Here is a 19,525-nt window from a genome sequence, read left to right as displayed (position 1 = left end):
ACCATTCCACGATTCCAAACAAAGCAGGTCATATAAAGTGTTGCAGAAAAAAATAACTTTGATTTTTCAACATATACATAGAAAACAATTGTTGAAACAAACGTTTCGAAGTATTTTCATTAAGGCACCTAATGGGAAAGAAAAAAGAGAAGGCAATAAGACAATATGCATTAAGATCTGGAATTTACCAAACAACTGTGAGTAAAGGAATTCGGTCCAATCATTGAAAGAATTTTACAGAAGCAGAAGGGAAGACAGCCTGGTTCTCTCTAAGTCCTTCTTCAGACTTTTCTTAACAACATCAGCTGTCAGCAAGTTAAAAAACTAAACACAAAAACTAAGTTGCGATTCTTTCCAACACTGCTTACTGAGTATAAAGTTCCAAAAATTAACTCAAGTCCATCACTTAACTGACCATCAAATGCAAAACAAAAGGTGTTGTTTCCCAGTTAATTACTGCATACAAGGTTAGATTACACTTTGTTTCATGAAGAGGGCAAGAACACAGCAATGCTGCAGACCTTTCAGTCACCCTACATACAGTTCTTCTACATTTCTAAGTCACACATGGTTTCCCTGAAGTTCTTCCACATGCATAAGGAACTTGCTGAGTTTGATTTATTAAAAGAACTTACTTGAATAGTTACTCTATCTCCATTTCATCTTCAGTGCTCTGAGAAAGAGGAGTAATCATGGCTTCTGAAATCTGAAATGCTTCTATGATCTCCTGGTTAAAGATGAAAGCAATGTGTCAGTGACCAGAGCTGAATTAGTTCAATTTAATTACCACCAAGCAAGTTATAAAGTTTCTGATATTAAAGCACTACTCCAAATTACTACATTTCTCCTGCTCATTCTGAGTGAGGGTCACAGGAAAGGAGCTGTATGTGTGCTCAAAACTACTTTTTGTCTAAGATTTATTACAAACGGTGAGGAAATCACATGAAGAACTTCCCCTCCAGAAACAAGTATGGTAAGTAAGGGAAGAAACAGCCTCCATATTTACCCAGCCCTTATGTAAAAGAGTAAAGGCAAGTCAGTGCACAGCTTAGAAGCACTTAAACTGACCAGGCTTCAGGAATCAAAGATGGAATCACTGTCCCAATTCTCAGTTTTCTTGCAGCTACAAACATCCCTCAGATCTGTGATTGTTCTGGCATCCATATGGCCAAATGCAGTGTAACTGTACCCAGGAACACCTGTCCTCCCCAGAGTAACAGCACAGCTCTCAGAGGCTTAAGGAAAAAAGAATTGATCCAAAGTATCAAGTGCTCTCCGTGGTACCTTCCATTCCTTCTGGTCCAGACTCAGGACGACCTGGTTCCGTGCTCCAGTCCTGTTGTCCTCCTCCCCTCTCCCACTGGGCTTTGTAGGCTCTGAGCAAAACACAGGATTTTCAGGATTTACACTTGGAAAGTCAGCTTTCACCAGAAACATAAAATCTCCATAAAAATCACATCAGCTCTACATGTTCCACCCAGCTAGTTCCTATCAACAGCCTGTACCATGTACTGCTCGAGAGATTTCCTTAGTCTCACCTCCTAAAAATTTAGGAACTAATTTTCTTCAGAAGGACCTAAGTATTTCATTCCATATGAAATCCCACTGGAGTCCTAACCCCATTGATATCCCATGGGAATGAAAGCCAACCTCATCTGTAGGAAGGCATTTCCTCTCCAGCTCTTTGGAAGCTGCAGCAGTTCCCAACTCTGAGACAAGAGAGTTCTTACACACAAAAATACATTTTTCAGCAAAGTGTAACAATGCTCATGGTACTTACTAGCAAAAATATAGTTTAAAGCAAAGGTAATAACCTTTGATTTCTATTCATAGGATTTATTTGCATAAATCAGCATAATCGTCTTTTTCCACACATTGATTTCTGAAAAGACTCAATCCTTTCCACTGCTCATAAATCTCTTTATTCCTTTAATTACATTCACTGCATATTCCCAGTTAAAAATATACCTAAAACCGTGTCAACACATAACATGTAACATTGTAACAAAAACCAATTAAGAGTATTTTAAAGCTAGATTTTACCTATTATTGGCAATTCATCTTCATCCAGCTTTATTTTTGCAAGACCATCCTAAACAACAGTGGGATTTAAAGTTTTACAACTTAGAACTTTCCAGTTAGGATAATGCACTGAAATTTCATATTTTTACTGACCACATAATCATGATCAGGTACATATATTGATAAAGAATCTTCATTGGCATACCACGTAAGAAAAAGCTATTTTAATACAGCACTTATGCATAAAGAAGGCAGCTCATATGGAACAGTGGGTAATTGTTGGATTATAGAAGTGTTGCTTCATTAAAATAATTATTATTCTCTAAATATACTTGAGCTAACCCTCCATAATCACATTTCTATTCAATAGAAAACCTGAATTAATCAAAATATCCTTGTCAGTTTCTCTTTTCTAGACTTAATGTTATTTATTAGACAAACTAAGCACAGTTCAAAGTGCAAATCCACAGATTCTAAAGGAATAAAACCCTGCACTTGTTTTCTACAGCCTCAGTAACTCTTCTATACTCTGACTACTCTTCTAAAATGTGAGCGAGAATATTTTTTTGAAAAGCATATTGACTTAAAAATGTCACTAATGTTTTGTTGGTAAATTGATTGCAGTACAAAAAAATTAAGTCTGTCAACTCTGTTTCCTTTTTTATCAGATTACCAAAATATCATGGATTGTTTGCAGAAAACAAATTAGCAATTCCTCATATTTAAATCCCAATTCTTCAATATTGAAGCCAGAAAAACAACAAGTCCGTGTTTCTAGGTAGTTCTAGTATCTCAAGTGATATTTCAAGAACATGTCATGCCTTACCCTGATAAGGAAGGATGCATGAAACATGTTTTCCACAGTGCGTGCAAACGAGTTGGGATCAATCACAAAATCAAAGAAGGAAATAGGTGTGTTAGCTGGGGATGCAAAAATGGCTTTGTTAAAACAAACAAACAAACCAACCAACCAGGTAGTATACACAGAGCTAACAGATGTACACACTAAGTTAAGAGAGCCAGTACTCCTTTCAAAAGTTAAAGGCATGTCTGTCAATTTAGTTACAATGCTGAATTCCCAGTTGCCCGCAAGAACAAATGTTCTATACAGTATATTAGTTTCTTTCATCTTCCCCCCCCAGATCTACAAACAGTGACTATTTGCCTTCTAAAAATGGCAGGTTTTAATCAGGGGAGAGGATTTCCATTTCCTTTGCAGTCTAACAGCAGCTGATCAGTGTTCATAAAAAATACATACTTGGTGTATGTGCTTCAACAAAGATTTCTACTTGCAGACTTCACCTTATTTTATCTCTGTACTTTTACCACTCCCAACTGCAGAAGACCGAGAATATTCATTTTCTCCAGTTAATGCTTAATTTAATCCCACTTACGATCATTTTCAAAATGAGTTTGCAGTATTCTCAAGATCCTCTCTACTTCTTTTTCTGTAGCTTCTTGTTGAGACTCCTCCATTCTTTTTAACTGGGAAAAAGAAATGGAGATTCACCTCAAATAACTGTTGCTGAAATCCCAGAATATGCAAAGGGCCTTTTTTGAACATGTAACATAAAAGTTAAGTTTTTCTCCCTTCATCCAACATTACAAACACACTTATGTAAACATGAGACAACTCTGAAGAGCTTTAGGGTTTCATTCTCATCTTACAATATCAAACTGAAAGACCACGGCTCATAAACCTTGAGCCCATGCACAGGTGTACACTTCCTTTTCAATAGCTCTGTGGAGCTCTTGGGTTACACAGTGCTACAGCCTGTGAGTTTAATGAAGATGATCCTTTATAAGCACCTCACAAACCCTCTAGTTCCTCTTCTTCCCAGTACAAATTAATAAATCCTTTCTATCACTGTATGGATTGAGTAGGTTGCCTTTAAAAAGACAACCACCAACCATTTGCCTCTATATTCTGGCATTATGACAGCCTAAGCTTCCCTGTAACAATATGGATTATGTTTGCAAAGTTTCAGATGTAAGCCTCTCTCAGTATCCCCAGACTTTTGCCCTTCTGCCAGTGTATGACAAGGAATAAGGAAACAGCAGAAAAAACAGTGGTTATGTGAGCTGATTGGTTTGCTGCCATTAACCACATTTCAGTGCAAATGCCACACCCTATTAGCCTCTTTTTAAAGAATAGAAATCATGCCAATATAAAGAAGTTTCTTTTTTGTTTCCTTTCAAAGCAGCATACATCCAAACAAGTAAGCTCATTAAAACTTGAAAAATCAGCCTGTAAATCCTACTTCTGAACACGCAGTTGGTCTGTAAATTCTATTTCCTTCCACTCAGTGAAATACTGCAATCCACACAAAACAAAGAAAGAAGCCTAATAATGAAGTCTAAATCCTTTAGTAGAAACTCAGAAGAAAAGGGGCTAATATGTGTGTGTCTCCAACTCCAGCTGCATGGCTGTGGAGCCAACCAAGGATTGCTGGCAACAACAACCAAGGAGTGCTGGTAATCATACACTGTTAGAAAGAACAGGAGAAAGAGCCATATGGAGGTAGAGCAGCACTTTTCTGGGACAAACATCTTTGTTCTGACTCCTGGAGATGAGCACAGCACAGCACAAGGAGCTGTGGATGCTCCCTTCCCCTGAAGGGTGGGATGTCACAAGTACTACATAGGTCAGAATTACAAACTTCAAAACAATGTGAACGGGAAGATTTAAAACTCACTTGTAATAACTATGCCAGAACAAATTGTTAATGAAGATAACACTTAACAAACCTGAGCAGGCATTGCCTGTTCTGCTTTTCCTCTGCTGGCTTTTTTCTGCCTCTCAATCCGCTGCTTTGGTACAGGAGGCTCAGATTTGAAAGATCCCATCCTAACCAAAACACAAAGAATACATACACGCAAATCTGGTTTACACTGTATGCTTAGGAATTTTTATACTGAGCAGTGGATCTCCTGAAGAAAGTGCGAAGTGATGACTAGTACCTAAAGATAAAGCTTCATGGCATTTAGAGATTTCTGCAAAGAAGCAGCCCCAAAAGTTGCTCCTAATATGTTGACAGCCTCATATCGGACGTATCAACACATGTAGAAAAATTTATGCAATTATTCCAACTTTCTTCTTGGACTGAAAACAGATGCAGGCAGAAATAAGAGGTTCTTTTTCCAAAATGAGAATTACATTTTATTATTTAAAATAAACCCTTGACAAATGTTCACACAACCTCCATCAAAAGTCTCCATCATTACTGAGGATGTCAAAATGCAGCTAAGGAGAAAACAAGTGTTTCATCCAGTTGGTTTTGTCTTAAGATCACAAAACTTATTGTAAAATATTCTTACAGTTTAGGGCTTACAGCTTGGAAGTGGAAAATGAAAGTCTGAAATACCTCAATTAGCTATCCAACAGTAAGTACCAGATAAAGTAGCATCAAATTATTACATTCAGCAACTTCCTCACAATTACAGTAATCAATTATCAGGGGGTAGAACAAGTGCAGAAGCACAGTCAACTGAGTAATATTCTATCAGCTCAACTGCTGATTATTTAATTGAATTAGATTCTGCTACTGTAGGCTGACTTTATGAGAAATTTAATTGGAGCGCTGTCTAAGGTGACTAAAGGTCAGCTAAAAAGTTGCAATTTGATGAACTAAAATGTGTCCAACTAAATGAGTTGCACACATATAAGGAGAGGTGACACTGTTTCTACCTAAGGGCACTTGCCAGCAACCAGGTGATTTCTTCTGAAGGCAGCCAGAAAGCAAGATTCTAAAAGATAACCCATTAACACAGATGTACAAGAACAACTGTTGATTTCTTCATGATAATGCAATCATCAGGTAAAACCTGCAGACCTTCATGGACTGACTTTCTATAACTGTCTGAAAAACAACAGCAACAAAAAAAAGGAACAAACCAAAAAGGTTCCTCTGTTCATCATTCTGGCTGCAGTTTGTACAGGGAGAGAATGATGAGGAAGAGTCAGTTTTTAAAAGAAAGAGGATCACTTCTACTGGCTTTAGTCTGAAAAAGGCAAATCAAGAATACCTTGCTAGTGATATTATTTTGTTACCAAGTCAAATCAAAACCAAAGTGAGAAACATTCTTAAATATTTTGGAGGAGTTCTTTGTACCAGAAGAACAGCAACCACACAGAAGCCCTTGCCAACACTCTGCTCTGACCTCAGATTAAACTGAATTCAAGTCTAGGGCATCAAAGGTAAGAATCTATTACCTTGAGATGCAGTACATACTACATTTCCTTGAAAAAACTTACATGTAGTGAAAAGTAGGTGCTCTTCTGAAGTACTTGGTTGCTTCTTCTCCCACTGTCTGCCAGGCATCAGTAGGTAAAAACCCACCTGGAACATCCTCAGAGTCATCACTTTCTTCTACTTCTGTGCGATTTATACCCATGAAGGTCAGCTACAAAAGAAAAAGAGTTGCTGTAAAAATTCACTTAGAGGTAAACCAGTAGATACATTCATGGTGAAACACTGTATTGTGGTGTTTGCCTGATAGATTAGTATTTAAAACCACTGCCTAAGAACTTTGACTGTCCATGAAAACAGATGAACACACAAATTCACATTTGTGGTCAGAAAGCAATGAAAAAAAATCATAGGTAAATAAAACTGCTTGGACTCCAGCACATCTTCAATGATGTATGAAGTAGCAGAACATTGACTACATTGCACTATGGAGCTCAGAAGTCTCACAGTTTCTGACCACCACACACTCCCAGGAAGCCCAGCCCCTCAAATATCACAGAACAACTAATCTGGCCTCTCCCTGCATCCACCAGTCCAGACTAATGCATGAAAAACTTTAAATTGAACTTTTTATTTTTTTAGATTGTAGAGCTCTAGACTTGAGCAAACACTCAAGACTCCTTGTTGGTCAGCTGTAACATAAGAGAAGATTTTCAAGGAGGAGAAAAGCCAACAGCCGGCTTAAAAGCTGCTCTGAACCAACTCTTCTACCCCATCACAGTACAGAGACAAACTGTCCAGCCTGAAAACATTCAAGTCATCCAAAGTCCCATTTCATGTCACTGACACAGCACCTCAAAAACTCTATCCAAAAACATAGAAAGCAGTGGACTGGATAAAGAAACTAGTTTTCTGCCGAGAAACTACAGAAGAGTGACTAAAAAAAGTGCAGAAGACCTTAAGAGCACAAACCAACTGAACTGTGATAAAGGAGCAGCAGTGCAATAATAGAGGGGATGTCTCTATTTTAAGTTAGATTTTCCCCTCCTGTAATGGTTAATACGTAGTTTAAGACAATTAACAACACTAACCAGGAAGAAACTCATAGGAAGAGCATTAAATTCCATCAGAACTGCCATGTACTGCCTGACAATCTGAGGTTTTATGGTTCTGTAACAATCAGGGCAAACCTCCAGCAAAACTGATGGCAAATTCAGAGCCTGGAACTTACCAAGTCCTCTGCAAATGCTGCTGAATCAAATGCTGACATCTCTGAGTGTAACTCACTGGCCTTCTCCTTCCCTATATTGGTTGCTATAACAAGAAACTGGGCATCCAGTGCAGCCTCTCGTGCACGGGAAACTGTTACAGAAAAAATTTATGGTGATTAATATGAAATTATCATAAATAGAATAATAAAATTCAGCATAGGGGCTATCCTGGCTTTAGCTCTTTGGAAATGGTTTTATTACAATGACCTCTAACACATTTCCATAATCCTTATAATAATATTTGCATTTAAAAAAAAGAATTACGTGGACAAACCATGGAAAAGCAACACATGAACTTGAAGAACAAATGAATTTTTTACCTACACATTTTCCACTTCTGCAACTGAAATGAACCCCTCTACACTGTTATCTTTTATATGTACTACTTATATACATTGTTCCAGTGAATCAAAACAAAGCAAGGAGTATTTCTAAGAGCAAATAAACTGTAATAATGTTTATTTTCTCACATCAACTTATTCAACCAATCTTCAGCTTAACATATCTGTTTTAAGTTATATAAAAATTCTGATGAAGTCCTTGGACCTCAACTTCACTCTTGCCTTCTTTTGTTTGTAAGGCATCATTGCCTCACACTTGGCCAAACACATGAATTAAAGACCACAAAATTTGTTTTACCTCCACCAAAAAGTCTATTGGCTTCTTCCAAAGCTTCTGTCAGTTTGTTGCTTTTTGAATTCAGCATAGATTCTCGGTTTTCTGTGGGAAAAGGAAATCCTGAATTACTTAAACACAGAAGCACTGAGAAACACTGTGCTTGACTCTGATTGGAGACCAGGTGCCTGCCAAAGCTCCATCATCCTCAGCTGGACCAGGGACAGAAAATATGAAAAAAAGCTCACAGGTCTAGAAAAGGGCAGGGAGAGATCACTCACCAGTTACTGTCATGGGCAAAACAGGCTCAATTTGGGGACATCAGTGGAATTTCCATGAAAAAAACAAACCAGCCCCCAAAACTATATGCTTGGTTACCTCCCTAAACAGGCTGGATCATCCATAACCTGCAGTGTATCAGCTGAGTCACTGGGAGGAACCCCACGGCAAGCCGGGGAAGGACTCCTCTCCCCAAGCATCAGAAGAAGCTCTCGGTGATGAACTGACCCAAACCCCAACACCCTGTCCCCTCTCTGCGGTCAGTGGGAAGGAGGAAGGGACTGGGGGAAGAAAGGGTGTCTTTAAGGGCTTGGTTTACTTCTCATTATCTTCCTCTGTCTCTGTCAGTAATAAACTCACTTTGCAACTCAAGCTGAGCCTGTTTTGCTCTTCGAGTGTTTCTCCCTTCTTTATCTCGACTCATGACTGTCTCGTTAGATGTTTTTCCTCTCCTCTGCCCAGCTGTGGCAGGGAGAGAGCAAGCGAGCAGCTGTCGCGGGTGGCTGGCGTTGGGCCAGGGTCAGAGCACGACACTGCCCTGGATCCCCGATGTGTCCGAGCCAGGCTGGAAAGCGCTGGGAGCAACCTGGGATAGTGGAAGGTGTCCCTGCCCATGGCTGCGGGGTGGAACAGGAATACTTGTAAGGTCCCGGCCAACCAACCCATGAGTCTGATATTCCCTGCTTCTGCGAGTCGAATTTCGCTCTCAGCACAACCCCACAGCAGCAGCCCAAGGAGCCCGGAGCTCCAGGAACGCTCCCACCGCTCCCCCCAGCACCGGCCGCCAGCCCGGACATCCCACCCGCAGCCCCGGAGCTCCCCCCGCCGCCTCCTTACGCTGCACGGTGGCGATCAGCTCCCGGTACTGGCTCCGGATCATCCTGTTGTGCTCCCGGTCCTCGTCCTCGCCGATGCTGAGCTGCCGGAGCTTCTCGCCCGCCGCCTCCGCCGTGTCCTCCCGGGCGCGCGGCGTCCGCGACCGGCGGCCCCGCGAGGCGGGCGAGGAGTCGCCGCTGTCGCTGGTGTGCGACATGGCGGGTACGGCCGGCAGCTGTCACCAGAGCCGCGGGATGCGGCGGCGAGCCTCCGCCCCACGTGTGTGCCGGGCTGCACACACAGCGAGCCGAGCCTGCGCAGTGCGGCTCAGAGGAGCTGCGGGGGCGGATCTGCGGGCACCGCCGGCGGAGGCTGAGCCGCCGCGCCCTGATCGCGGTGTTCCATGTTGGTGCTGTTTGCCTCCGGGCTGCTTCCCCGCGAGCCGGGCTGGGCCCTCCTCAATCGTTGCAGAGGTGGTTACGGAGCTCTCAACGTTCCTTAGACATTGACTCGGTTCAGAGCCGCGCCGCGGGGCCGAGCGCTGTGAGCGGCGTTGGGCGCTGCGCGGAACCGAGGCCGCTCCGCTCCGATCCGCTGTGCTCCGCTGCGCTGCGGGCGCTGTGCCGCCGCCGCCTCCGGGGGGCGCTGAGAGCCGCCGGAGTGAGGAGGGAGGCGGAGACAGCTGAGGGGAGCGGGGGAAATGTGAGGTGAAGTGGCGCTGTGCTTGTTCCAGTGCCGCTAATCCATGGAAATGCCTGCGCTAGTCAGGAAATGAGAGCTAAAGCTGCGCTGTGCTTGTTCCAGCGCCTCTAGTGCAGGGATATGTTCATGGAAATGCGTGCGCTAGGCGCTGATCAGGGATCTGTGCTCTGGCAATGAAATCAGTCATAGGGCCGTAGAAGGGATTGGGTTGGAAGGGATTTAAAGACCATCTAGTGAGAATCATGGAATCACCAGGGTTGGAGAGTGTCGCTGTTGGACCGCTGGCGGAGTGAAGAGTCGAGACCTCTTGGGATTCTGATTTTATTATTTATTTAGCAATTTAAATAGACATCAGAGGGCCGTTCGGATTGGACCCATTTAATCCTCCCTCCGGGATTCATTGGTCCATGCTTGAACCGCCTGTATCCAAAAGGCCGTTTCAATAACATAAAAACTTTATTTATAGAAACATAGAAGAAAAAGAGAAAAGTTCCCATGGGAAAGGATCTGTGTTGCCACAGGAGAGAACTTCAAGATCATCCAGTCCAAATGTCCACCCAGCCCTGCCACTGTAACCCCTGAAGCATAAACCACATCACCCAGCTCCTGAGCACCTCCTGGATGGTGACTCCACCACCTCCTGGGGCTACCTATTCACCATGCCTGAGCACCTAAACAGGGACAAAAAATGTTCTGGTATCTAATCTGAATGTCCCCTGGCTCAGCTTAAAGCCTCTTTCTGTCCCTCACTGCACTTCTCTCCAAGTCAGGGATTTGTGCACAGCGATGAAGTCCCACCTGAGCATCCTTTTCTGGAGATTAAAAACCCCTAGCAAGCTCAGCCATTCCTCATGAAAGTTCTCTGGAAAGTCTCCAGCACCTCAATGTCCATTTCATAGTGAAGGGCCCAAAATTGGATGCACCACTCAAGGTGTGGCTTCACCGATGTTGATCACTCCCCTGGTCCTGCTCATTACACTATTCTCAATACAGGGGATTCAAATGAATCCTGCAAAATGTAAATCATAACACTTAGCCCTTCATTATTGAGTAATACTGTTGTGTTGTTCTAATTATTGTGGTGGGTTTTTAAAGGTATTTTTGGGAGTATTTTCTAAAACATCTTCGTAGGTTGATTCAGTATATAAACATGGATCTACTTTGGCTTCCCCAAAGCAGTGCTTCAGCTGGAGTACAGACTGCAGACATGCCCAAGCTATCTTTCAAAAGATATGTTTAAAATATGTAATACTTCAGTAGAACATTAATGAATTATATTTGAACTCTTGAACAATTTTCTATTCTTTGTGTGACTAGCAGAGTGCTGTCAAATTTGCATTGCAAATTCAGTGTGAGTAATTCACTTTTGGATGCTGACACAGAAAGGCTCAAGAGAGGATCCAAACAAGACTGGGGCCCATTGTACACTGCAGTACACAAACACATGGTAAAAAATGTTCAGGATGTGAATACAGGCTTAGCAAATGTGAGTTACAGTTTTTTGCTGTCATCTCACTATGTTTAATGGGAACTAAACATTCTGCAATATTGCCAGATGTTGCCCTGCATTTTTAGTTTGAGAGTTCTGCTTGTCCAGATGATCAGATCTCTGCTTTCCTGGCTATAATCATGTATCTATGTCAATTGTTACTGTCAAAAGTGAAAATGGAAAGTGAAGAAATGTCCTATGTGCAGTTGATTGCAAGATTTTCCAGTTGTCTTTACTCACCAAGACTGGTTTTTTCTGATGTTCATTCAGTTCTCATCCATGCATACATACAACCTTATTCTCATAGTAACGACAGAACTCACATAGAGGAATCATAAAATAAATATTTCAGATTTATTAGGAGAGTTTCATTCTGTGCAGATTTCACCATTCCCTCTTTTGCTCCTCTCAGAGTGCAGAAATGAATGTAGAATTTCTGGCATTTAGCAGAGGATCTCCAACTGACTTTTAATTCCTAATGTTGTACACTTTGTGTATACCATGATCATACAGGTACTGTACTTCAGCAAGCAAAACTTAATCTCCATTGTCATCAAATACAGAGCAATAATGTGTTTTTTTATGGTGCTGGGTGGTGAATTTCCAGAGGGGTTCATGGTGCATCTGAGCTTGGGAGTTGCCCAGCATGCTGGTGCTCTCAGCTAGAGTCCTTAAAATGTGGATCTACCACTATTCCATTTACTATCAAATCCAATCATTTGTCCGGTTCTGGAAATCGATCTCCTGATGTGAATATCCCTGATTTGCTAGCAGATGTTCCCAGGCATTCATGGAAAAAGACTTTTCATTAAATGAGACTGTTTACTCACTGCCCAGGAGTGTTACTTGTGATTTTAAAGCACAAACCTTTTGCCTTTCCCTTGAATACACCAAAATAAATGCTACTGTTCTGGATGAAAAGATAAAGCAAGAAATTAGTTGTCTAAAAGCATGGCAATACAGGACTTGTTGCCCAGTGCTGGCTGTTCCTGATATAAAGTTAATCCTAGTGATCTGAAACGGGGCCTGAGCTAATTGAAAACATCAGAAATAAAACATCTGAGATACTTGGCATTCAGCTGCCAGCTCTGCTAGCAAACACAGATGAGGAGAAACTCTTTTAGTGCATGTAGCTAACTTTAAAAATTTGTTTTAGCAACATACAAATGTGAATTTGTATACTTGGTTCTTGCAGCAGCTTTTATTTCTGTATTTACAGCTAATCCTGTGGGAGGTGAAAATCTGGCAGCAGATATTCCCTCAGCAGTGTGGATCAGGTTACAGCCCAGCACATCACAGGATCTGTTGTGCCAGTCTGAGAAGGTATTTTTCAAGGAATATGAAAGAACTATTAGTAACAGAACCGTGAAAAAAGCTGGGGCCCAATTTGGTGGGATGTCAAGGAAAAAATCCTGGCAAGATCAAACCCTGTTTGGCAGCAGAAACTCTTAATTTTTAAGGTCTTGGAACGTTTAATTGAGTGAAAGACTGACATCAGGTTACTACAACAACAATGTGTGGAAGTCATGCTGCTGGAGATCAAAATGCTGAAAACCTTCCACTTTTTCCCTACAATCAAACAGCAATTGAGAAAAAAAAAATTAAAAAATTAAAAAATTAAAATAAAATAAAATACTTTTGCAAGAAGGAGCAGAAAATATATACACGTATCAATGATGCCTCAGAGTGGAGAATTGCCCCACAGCTGCAGCCTTGGTGGTCTGTCCAGCACATATTGAATGGAGGAACAAACAAATTAAAAGCAAATGCGGAACAATGTCAGATTTTTGCAAAAGCAAAAAGCCAATTAGTGTTTTAAAGATTTTTGCCCATATTTTGCATAACTGCATGGCAAGTTTTTGGACATAAAAATTTTAATATGCCAATAATTTCTGTATTCACAGACAATTCATAAATTCGCTATTTTTTATAGCAATCTCTGGAAATTGTCCCCTTTTAGACATTGCCAACACCATGCAAACAACTGACTTAAACCTAAGCATTTCTGTGATAGGTTTAATCCTATCACTTCTTTATGCAATCACTTCTTTATGTCTTGTGCTGATATGAATGTATTTACATTTATGTGTTTAAAGGCCTGTAACTCACAACCTATTATGAAAAAAATATTTTTTTCCCTTCTGAAACAGTGTATTCCAAGGGAGGATTTTCCAAAAGCACCACGTAACTGAAAACATGCTCTGCATAAAAGAAACTTCTGTGATTGGTGCAAGTTTCCTATTGCAGTGACACGTGCTTTGAGGGTTTATGGTTGAGACAACTGGGTTTATTCCCTGAGATGTGTAATATAAATATGTAATTTATTCCCTCACACATGTAACACTCTGACTTCAACCCCTCCATTCAAACCAGTGGGCTGAAAGCTCCATCTTACCCCATGTGGGAAGAGAAAAATTCCCTCTTTCCTGCCCACGTTGGCAAGAGAAAACTGAACACAGGCAAAGGGATGAAGAATGGAACAGAGGCAGAAGACTTCTTTTTCCTTCTCTCCATCCTGCCAGGTAATCTACTAGCATTCCTAGGCTTTGAATGTTTATTCTGAGCTCCAGCAAGGCATTCCTTAGGAAATACACAGAGCAGTGCTGGCTTGCAGTGTTTTTCTTAAGGCAGCTGTCACTTTCAGCAGTGCTGTTGTTATTTACATTTGTCACGTGCTAAATTGATCCATTTTCCCAACCTTTGCCTGCGAGGTCAGGTGAAAGGGACAGCCTGACACTTGGTAGTTCCAGCCCTGGAGTGGAAAGCCAGAGGGTAAAATTCCAGTTACATTGGTTTCACATGGAACTTGTCTCCCTGCCTTCAGCAATCCATATCCCAACAACAACAGTGACAGTGGCAACGTGCTGCACAGGACCTGTCCCGTGTCATTCCCATCCAGCAACTGAGAATTCCTGTGAAGAACTGATGTGTCATAGCCCCACAGCTCCCTGGGTCAGATTCCTTACACTTCATAGCTCCCCAGCATAGTGTTCTCAAACATCAGCCAATTCACATTAATAGAACACTTTCATGTGATCCAGGGAGAAAGGGGATCCACACACCAGCTAGGAGGGAAGGAGTGCAGAAGGTTATAAAAATCAGGGACAGAGTGGTGCATTTTCATTTGTAGTCTAGAGGAAAATTGGGTAAGTAATTTTTTATTAGTTCTTTAAATTTAAAAATGTCTAGACTCAGAACAGTTTGCTAATTATGTTTTAGACATTACAAAAAGGCAAAGGGAGTGTCTGACAAGTAAAAGAATTTTTTTTGCTCTGTACCAGAAAAAAAAAGAGTGTCTCCTTTGAGGTTCTATAGTTTCATGCTCTCTTGTATAACTTGTTTTACAATCCCCATACCCTATATAGTATGTCTACAGGATGATGTCTTGTTTAGTCAGTATCTCTCTAAGACCAAGAGACTGATCATTAAATGTGCATGTCCTAAAATAGCTGTTTTAAAAACAAGTTACAACATTACAGACTGTCATAACTATTTGCAAATGCTGGAGTTGTTAAATGTGGCTCTCTTCCACCGTTTTAATTTTTTTTTTCCTAGCAGAAACAGTTCTAAGGGTTTGTGTCAGAAAGGATTGCTTATTGTTTTTAAGTTGCCATGTAACAACAAGAATGTGTGTTTCTCATGCAGAATTTCAGGGGTGAAATGAGCTGGCTGCTCACTAGACAGATTCTGCAGATGTTTGATGATGTTCTGAAGTGGGAACTGTCTATGATGTTTTGTCCTTTCATGCACAGCAAAGTTTGCTTCAGGCTGGAAAACACAACTCTGAGCAGCTGTAGGTACAATATTGCCTCTGGTGACCCAAAACTTACAGATCTTCAGGTTGAAGTCACTTCTAGTCTTACCCACTAGGAGAACTGATTAGATCAAAATAAGATTAGCAAAAATTTGATTATGTTAATGTTTCCAACATTCATGCCATTCTATTGAAATCAATTGTCAACATGTCAGTCATGGCCACTTCAGTTATTTCTGGATTTTGTTATTGGACAGGGTTTATGTTATCACAATGTTTTGGGAACTGTTTTCCAACTTTAAAAAAAATAGCTTTATCTTCATGCTGAAACTAACAATATTATTGACAGACAGGATGACAATGGCAGGCATGCTTCTATCTGTATTACAAATCAGATATTTCATACAAAATCTGATCTTATACAAAAATTAGAGTGTTTATAGCTTGAATGTTCTCCATGTGATTCAGCTGTTCAGGATCAAGCTGCACATTACCTAGGAGTAGATTTTTTTCACTTTACACAGTCCAAAAACAGGTTAGAAACCTGTTATACATACAGTTAAAAAAAATTCCATCCTTTCATGTTACAACATTTTCATTATAGATTCAAAGATTAATTAAGTGCTAACACATAGAATCTATAAATCTTATTTTATTACAATTTTGGACAGGAAAAAGTGCTGGTAATTGACCAGAAAAGTCAGATGGGCCTACGGGTGGATGATCTAATCCTCATTGGCTTAAAGTAACCTGACATCTGCATCTCCATCTGCATCTGCATCACCTCCAGTCATTTTTCCATCTCCAAGGCAGAGTCCTGTGACAATGACAGCTCAGATATCCTGGCCTGAGGAGATCAGTAGACACTTTGCATGTGCTCCTGAATTATCTAGTTAGTGTTTTGCATTAAGCATTTTGACAACCTGTGGGAAGCAACCTAGTCTGGGGAAAAGCCAATCTAAGCTGATCTGAGTTATATTGTAGCTGATTATTTTATCAGTCAAGTCTATAACAAGTCTGAAAAGTGTAACACTTCACCCTATTTCTGTGATCTAGGCTTAAAGCTAAATGAATGGCTTAAGTGCCGTTAATTGATTCCACATTTAATTGCAGAAACTGATGGTTTGAAGAGCTGCACTGCTGACAGCCAGGATAAGAGTAGAGCCATCAGAGATTATAGTTTGTATTTTTCTTGACATAATCCTTTTTAAGTACTGTGTTCTAAAAATCCCATGGTGAAACAAATTGATTTACGTTTTGTATGCTTTCATTGGAAGCTCTTTAATGCAGGATCCTATGAAAATACAGCAGTTGGTCAAGATCCATATACAGAATATACAAGCCTCAGCAAGCTTGACAAAATACTGAACTATATATTCTTGCCAAATTAAATTTGTCATTAAATGCTAGTTAGGACTTGACAGACTCATTTACTTCCCTGGTTTCCCAGCAAGCATAAGATCCAGCCAGCACTCTTTATTCTTGGTCAAACCCAAGCTTCAGCCAGCTCTGATTCTGTGCAAATGGATTCAGATATTTCTATTTATTTGCTTTATGTGTAAACAGTAGTGTGCTGCAGGCAGTTTTGTAGGACTTTAATGGGTCTGTGCATAAATAAAAGGTAAGGATGATTTATTTTATTTCCTACATGAAATCTGCTTTTCTGAGTATAAGTAATCAGAAAAGATTTGCTGGTTCATGGCAACCTGACTGGGTGACAACAGTTTTTCTTGCTACCAAAACATAATGTGATTCATATGGTGCTAATATTTTTGTTTTGATATGAACAGCTGCCATACTTTCTGCAGGAATATTTTAGAAGGGAACAAGAACAGTATAATTGTGAGTAGGAAAGCAGGATGATGAGATAATCTCCCTAGAAACAGTCAAATAAACCAGAAAACTTTATCAGTGAACCAACACTATAGATGTTTCTGCAGAATATATCTGCCTGAGAAATTGACCAAATTAGACAAAATAGCAGATACTTCCAAAGGAGTTCTTTGGTAAATATGATTTAACAAAATTTGTCACGCTCCCAAAACGTGTTTCCTCCATCAGACCTGTAAAAAAAATATAACCATTTTGGGGAGACACTAAAACAAAGAAGGATTTCTTCCTCCACCCTGCTTTCTATGTTCTGTGAAGTGTCAGCCAAACAGCGCCATTTCTGTGCACTGAAGGTTCCTCTCAGATTTTCACAAACCCTCCAAAAGAGTCAGAGAGGATCCTTCTGAATCTTCTGAAGCACAAAACAATTTTTGATGTTGGCAAACAGACATCATGAGCAACTCCTGGCTGAAGCCAGAAACACAACAATTGCTGCAGGAAGGGAAGGTGGGGAAAAGTACTAAGAAGCTGTTTATAAGTATCAAAATCCCAGTTTTTACAGCACAGCTTAATAAATGTGCAGGTTTTGACCTTATCTGCCTAGTTTTTAAGGTGCTCTGTTTTGGTTTTAGCATGAATTCTCCTGCTCTTCAGGGGGCTGTGTGTGCTCCATTCTAAAAGCTGTCAGTTCTAATGCCAGTGTGATGTGAGCTATTGCCTCATATTTTTTATATATATATATATAATATATATATTTCTGTATATGTGTCTGTGGTTTATATCTACAGCATATTGATACCATTGAAACTATAATTATTATTATCTGTTGGAATAAGATGCCTACTTTTTACACTGCCTGTTACTCACAGTTTCCATGCAACTTGCAACCGTGAGCTGAAAATTACACTTAACCACTTTCTTGATGAGAAAGACCTGATTTTTACCCACAAATCTGGAGCATTGCACAGTTTTATTGAACCCATATGAAAATCTCTGCTTGATCCAAGGGGGCAGGAGGTTTAAATTCATGGTCTAGATAAAGTGTGTGGGGGATTGAGTTTCTTTGGGAGACTCTTAAATCATGCAATGCTCACACCAAGGGCTGAAGTGTGTCAGGAGCACTGACCATGGAAATATTCTTGCATTCTGATAAACGAGCTTAAAGACTTCTTAATTGTCCTAAATGCAATATTTACTTCCTGCATGAAGACTCACCAGCCCAAAATCAAGATTTCAATCGTGGCACTATGAAACCATTTCTCCTGGTAAAAAGAATCTTTTCAAAATTTTTTTTTTTTGAAATTATGCTTAAGCCTTTTGCACTAATATATCCTACAGTCTCCTATGAGCATTTTGTGGCAAGTTCTGTTCTTACATCTGAAGTTTAAGGATGTTTGAGTCAACCTATCACACTTTTCAGAGAATATTACTCCTTTCTAGATGCACAGGGGTTCAGCAAGTAATCTTTAAGAGTTTGCTCATACAAGAAGAAAAGATTCATATTTGGAAAAAGAAGAAACTTTATCCACATGAGCTGTAAACTGAACAAACAATTGTAGTCTTTATTTTGTGCTCATTCCACTGACCTGAAATATAGTTAATATCCACTTTTTGTTACTAGTGACTGGTACTTGGTTCCATACAATGTCTCATGATTTCCTGTTTAAAGTATAAATTTTAACATATTCAGTGTTACAATCCCTGCTTTAATATGTAAATAATTATGCAGTGTAGTGCATAATTATATCTAACTATTTTGTGAGCCTGGTCTCCAGGGAACCTTCTTCAAATCAAAACTGAGATTGAATTAAAGTACAGTAAAGCCTGCAACTAACATATTCCTTAACGATGATGAAATGCCAATGAAAAAATACATCTGTAAATTAAGAGTGAACTTCTGAAACTGGATATTGTTCATATTAGTGGAAAATGAGAACATGAATATAAATAGTGTAAACCCAGCTGGAGAAGGCAATAAGTTCTAAGAGTTTAAATCTGTCATTAGGTGAAGCTGATTAGGTTTAGGTCTGTCAGGAGGATGAAGAGTTGTGCCATCTGTAACAACAGTGAGCAGCTTAGGGAACTTTATCTCCACCAACCACCAGGGATCACCAGGACCACTTCCCACCAGCTCAGCATTAGGTCATCTTCTAAAAAAGCCACTGCCACAAAGGCAAACATCAAACCCAGTGCACAGGGGATAATGCAGTTTAGGCACCACTTGTTGTTGCCTTATCATCATAAATACCCAGAGGACTGGCTTTAACTGACTGCTCTCAGTCTTGTTTTCCCATCCTGCTTAGTTGAATCAAAGGAATCAGGGAGAAAATAGGTTTATCATTTACATTCAGGGTAAACATTCATTCATTACATTAGTTTTAAAAATTGCAACAAGTATGAAACTATGGTGATGTCAGTAAAGAAGCATTCTCATTAGTATGCCATTATTATCCTTTGGGAAAAAAGCACATAAAAATTATTTTAGTATTATTTTAGTCTTACTATTGTTTGTTTTTTAAAATTGATTATATATTTGAGGATACATTTGTGAGGTTAC

At 40.1% G+C, this 19,525-nt stretch overlaps 2 protein-coding genes across 10 annotated transcripts in view; one reads left to right on the top strand and one right to left on the bottom strand.

The window, feature by feature from the left end:
• Window positions 1–40: 40 nt before the first annotated feature.
• Window positions 41–9,796, bottom strand: NSMCE4A (NSE4A component of SMC5/6 complex). 2 transcript variants are annotated; one of them, XM_085064684.1, is made up of 11 exons: window positions 9,215–9,794; window positions 8,123–8,203; window positions 7,444–7,574; window positions 6,278–6,426; window positions 4,771–4,870; window positions 3,417–3,507; window positions 2,849–2,943; window positions 2,044–2,092; window positions 1,285–1,376; window positions 636–727; window positions 41–128 (listed from the first exon to the last, which is right to left on the bottom strand). In XM_085064684.1, exons 1-10 carry the CDS (start codon window positions 9,408–9,410, stop codon window positions 644–646), a joined length of 1,068 nt encoding a protein of 355 aa, XP_084920810.1. In that variant the 5' UTR covers window positions 9,411–9,794; the 3' UTR covers window positions 41–128; window positions 636–643. The 2 variants fall into 2 exon arrangements, with proteins under 2 accessions (XP_084920810.1, XP_084920811.1); XM_085064685.1 differs by lacking the exons at window positions 41–128; window positions 2,044–2,092 and having other exon boundaries at window positions 631–727; window positions 9,215–9,796.
• A 4,585-nt stretch (window positions 9,797–14,381) lies between these two features.
• TACC2 (transforming acidic coiled-coil containing protein 2) overlaps window positions 14,382–19,525 on the top strand; it is a 125,947-nt gene continuing 120,803 nt past the window's right edge. For all 8 annotated transcript variants that reach the window (XM_085064679.1, XM_085064677.1, XM_085064674.1 and 5 more), the window contains exon 1: window positions 14,382–14,530. The gene's annotated coding sequence lies outside the window, so the exon portion shown is untranslated. The remainder of the gene's footprint in view (window positions 14,531–19,525) is intronic.

This window comes from Lichenostomus cassidix, chromosome 6 (genome assembly GCF_008360975.1).
Source record: "Lichenostomus cassidix isolate B80296 chromosome 6, HeHo_3.0, whole genome shotgun sequence".
NCBI lineage: Eukaryota > Metazoa > Chordata > Aves > Passeriformes > Meliphagidae > Lichenostomus > Lichenostomus cassidix.
This window is presented reverse-complemented; position numbering and strand designations above follow the sequence as displayed.

Bases quoted from the DNA above. Each gene is read 5' to 3' on its own strand.
- NSMCE4A (XM_085064684.1), bottom strand. From the start codon at position 9,410: ATGTCGCACACCAGCGACAGCGGCGACTCCTCGCCCGCCTCGCGGGGC. The intron at 3,508-4,770 runs GTTTGTTAAGTG...TCTTTTTCCCAG, and splicing joins AACAGGCAATGCCTGCTCAG to TTAAAAAGAATGGAGGAGTC. The intron at 1,377-2,043 runs GTAAAATCTAGC...TGTTTTGCTCAG, and splicing joins AGATGAATTGCCAATAATAG to AGCCTACAAAGCCCAGTGGG.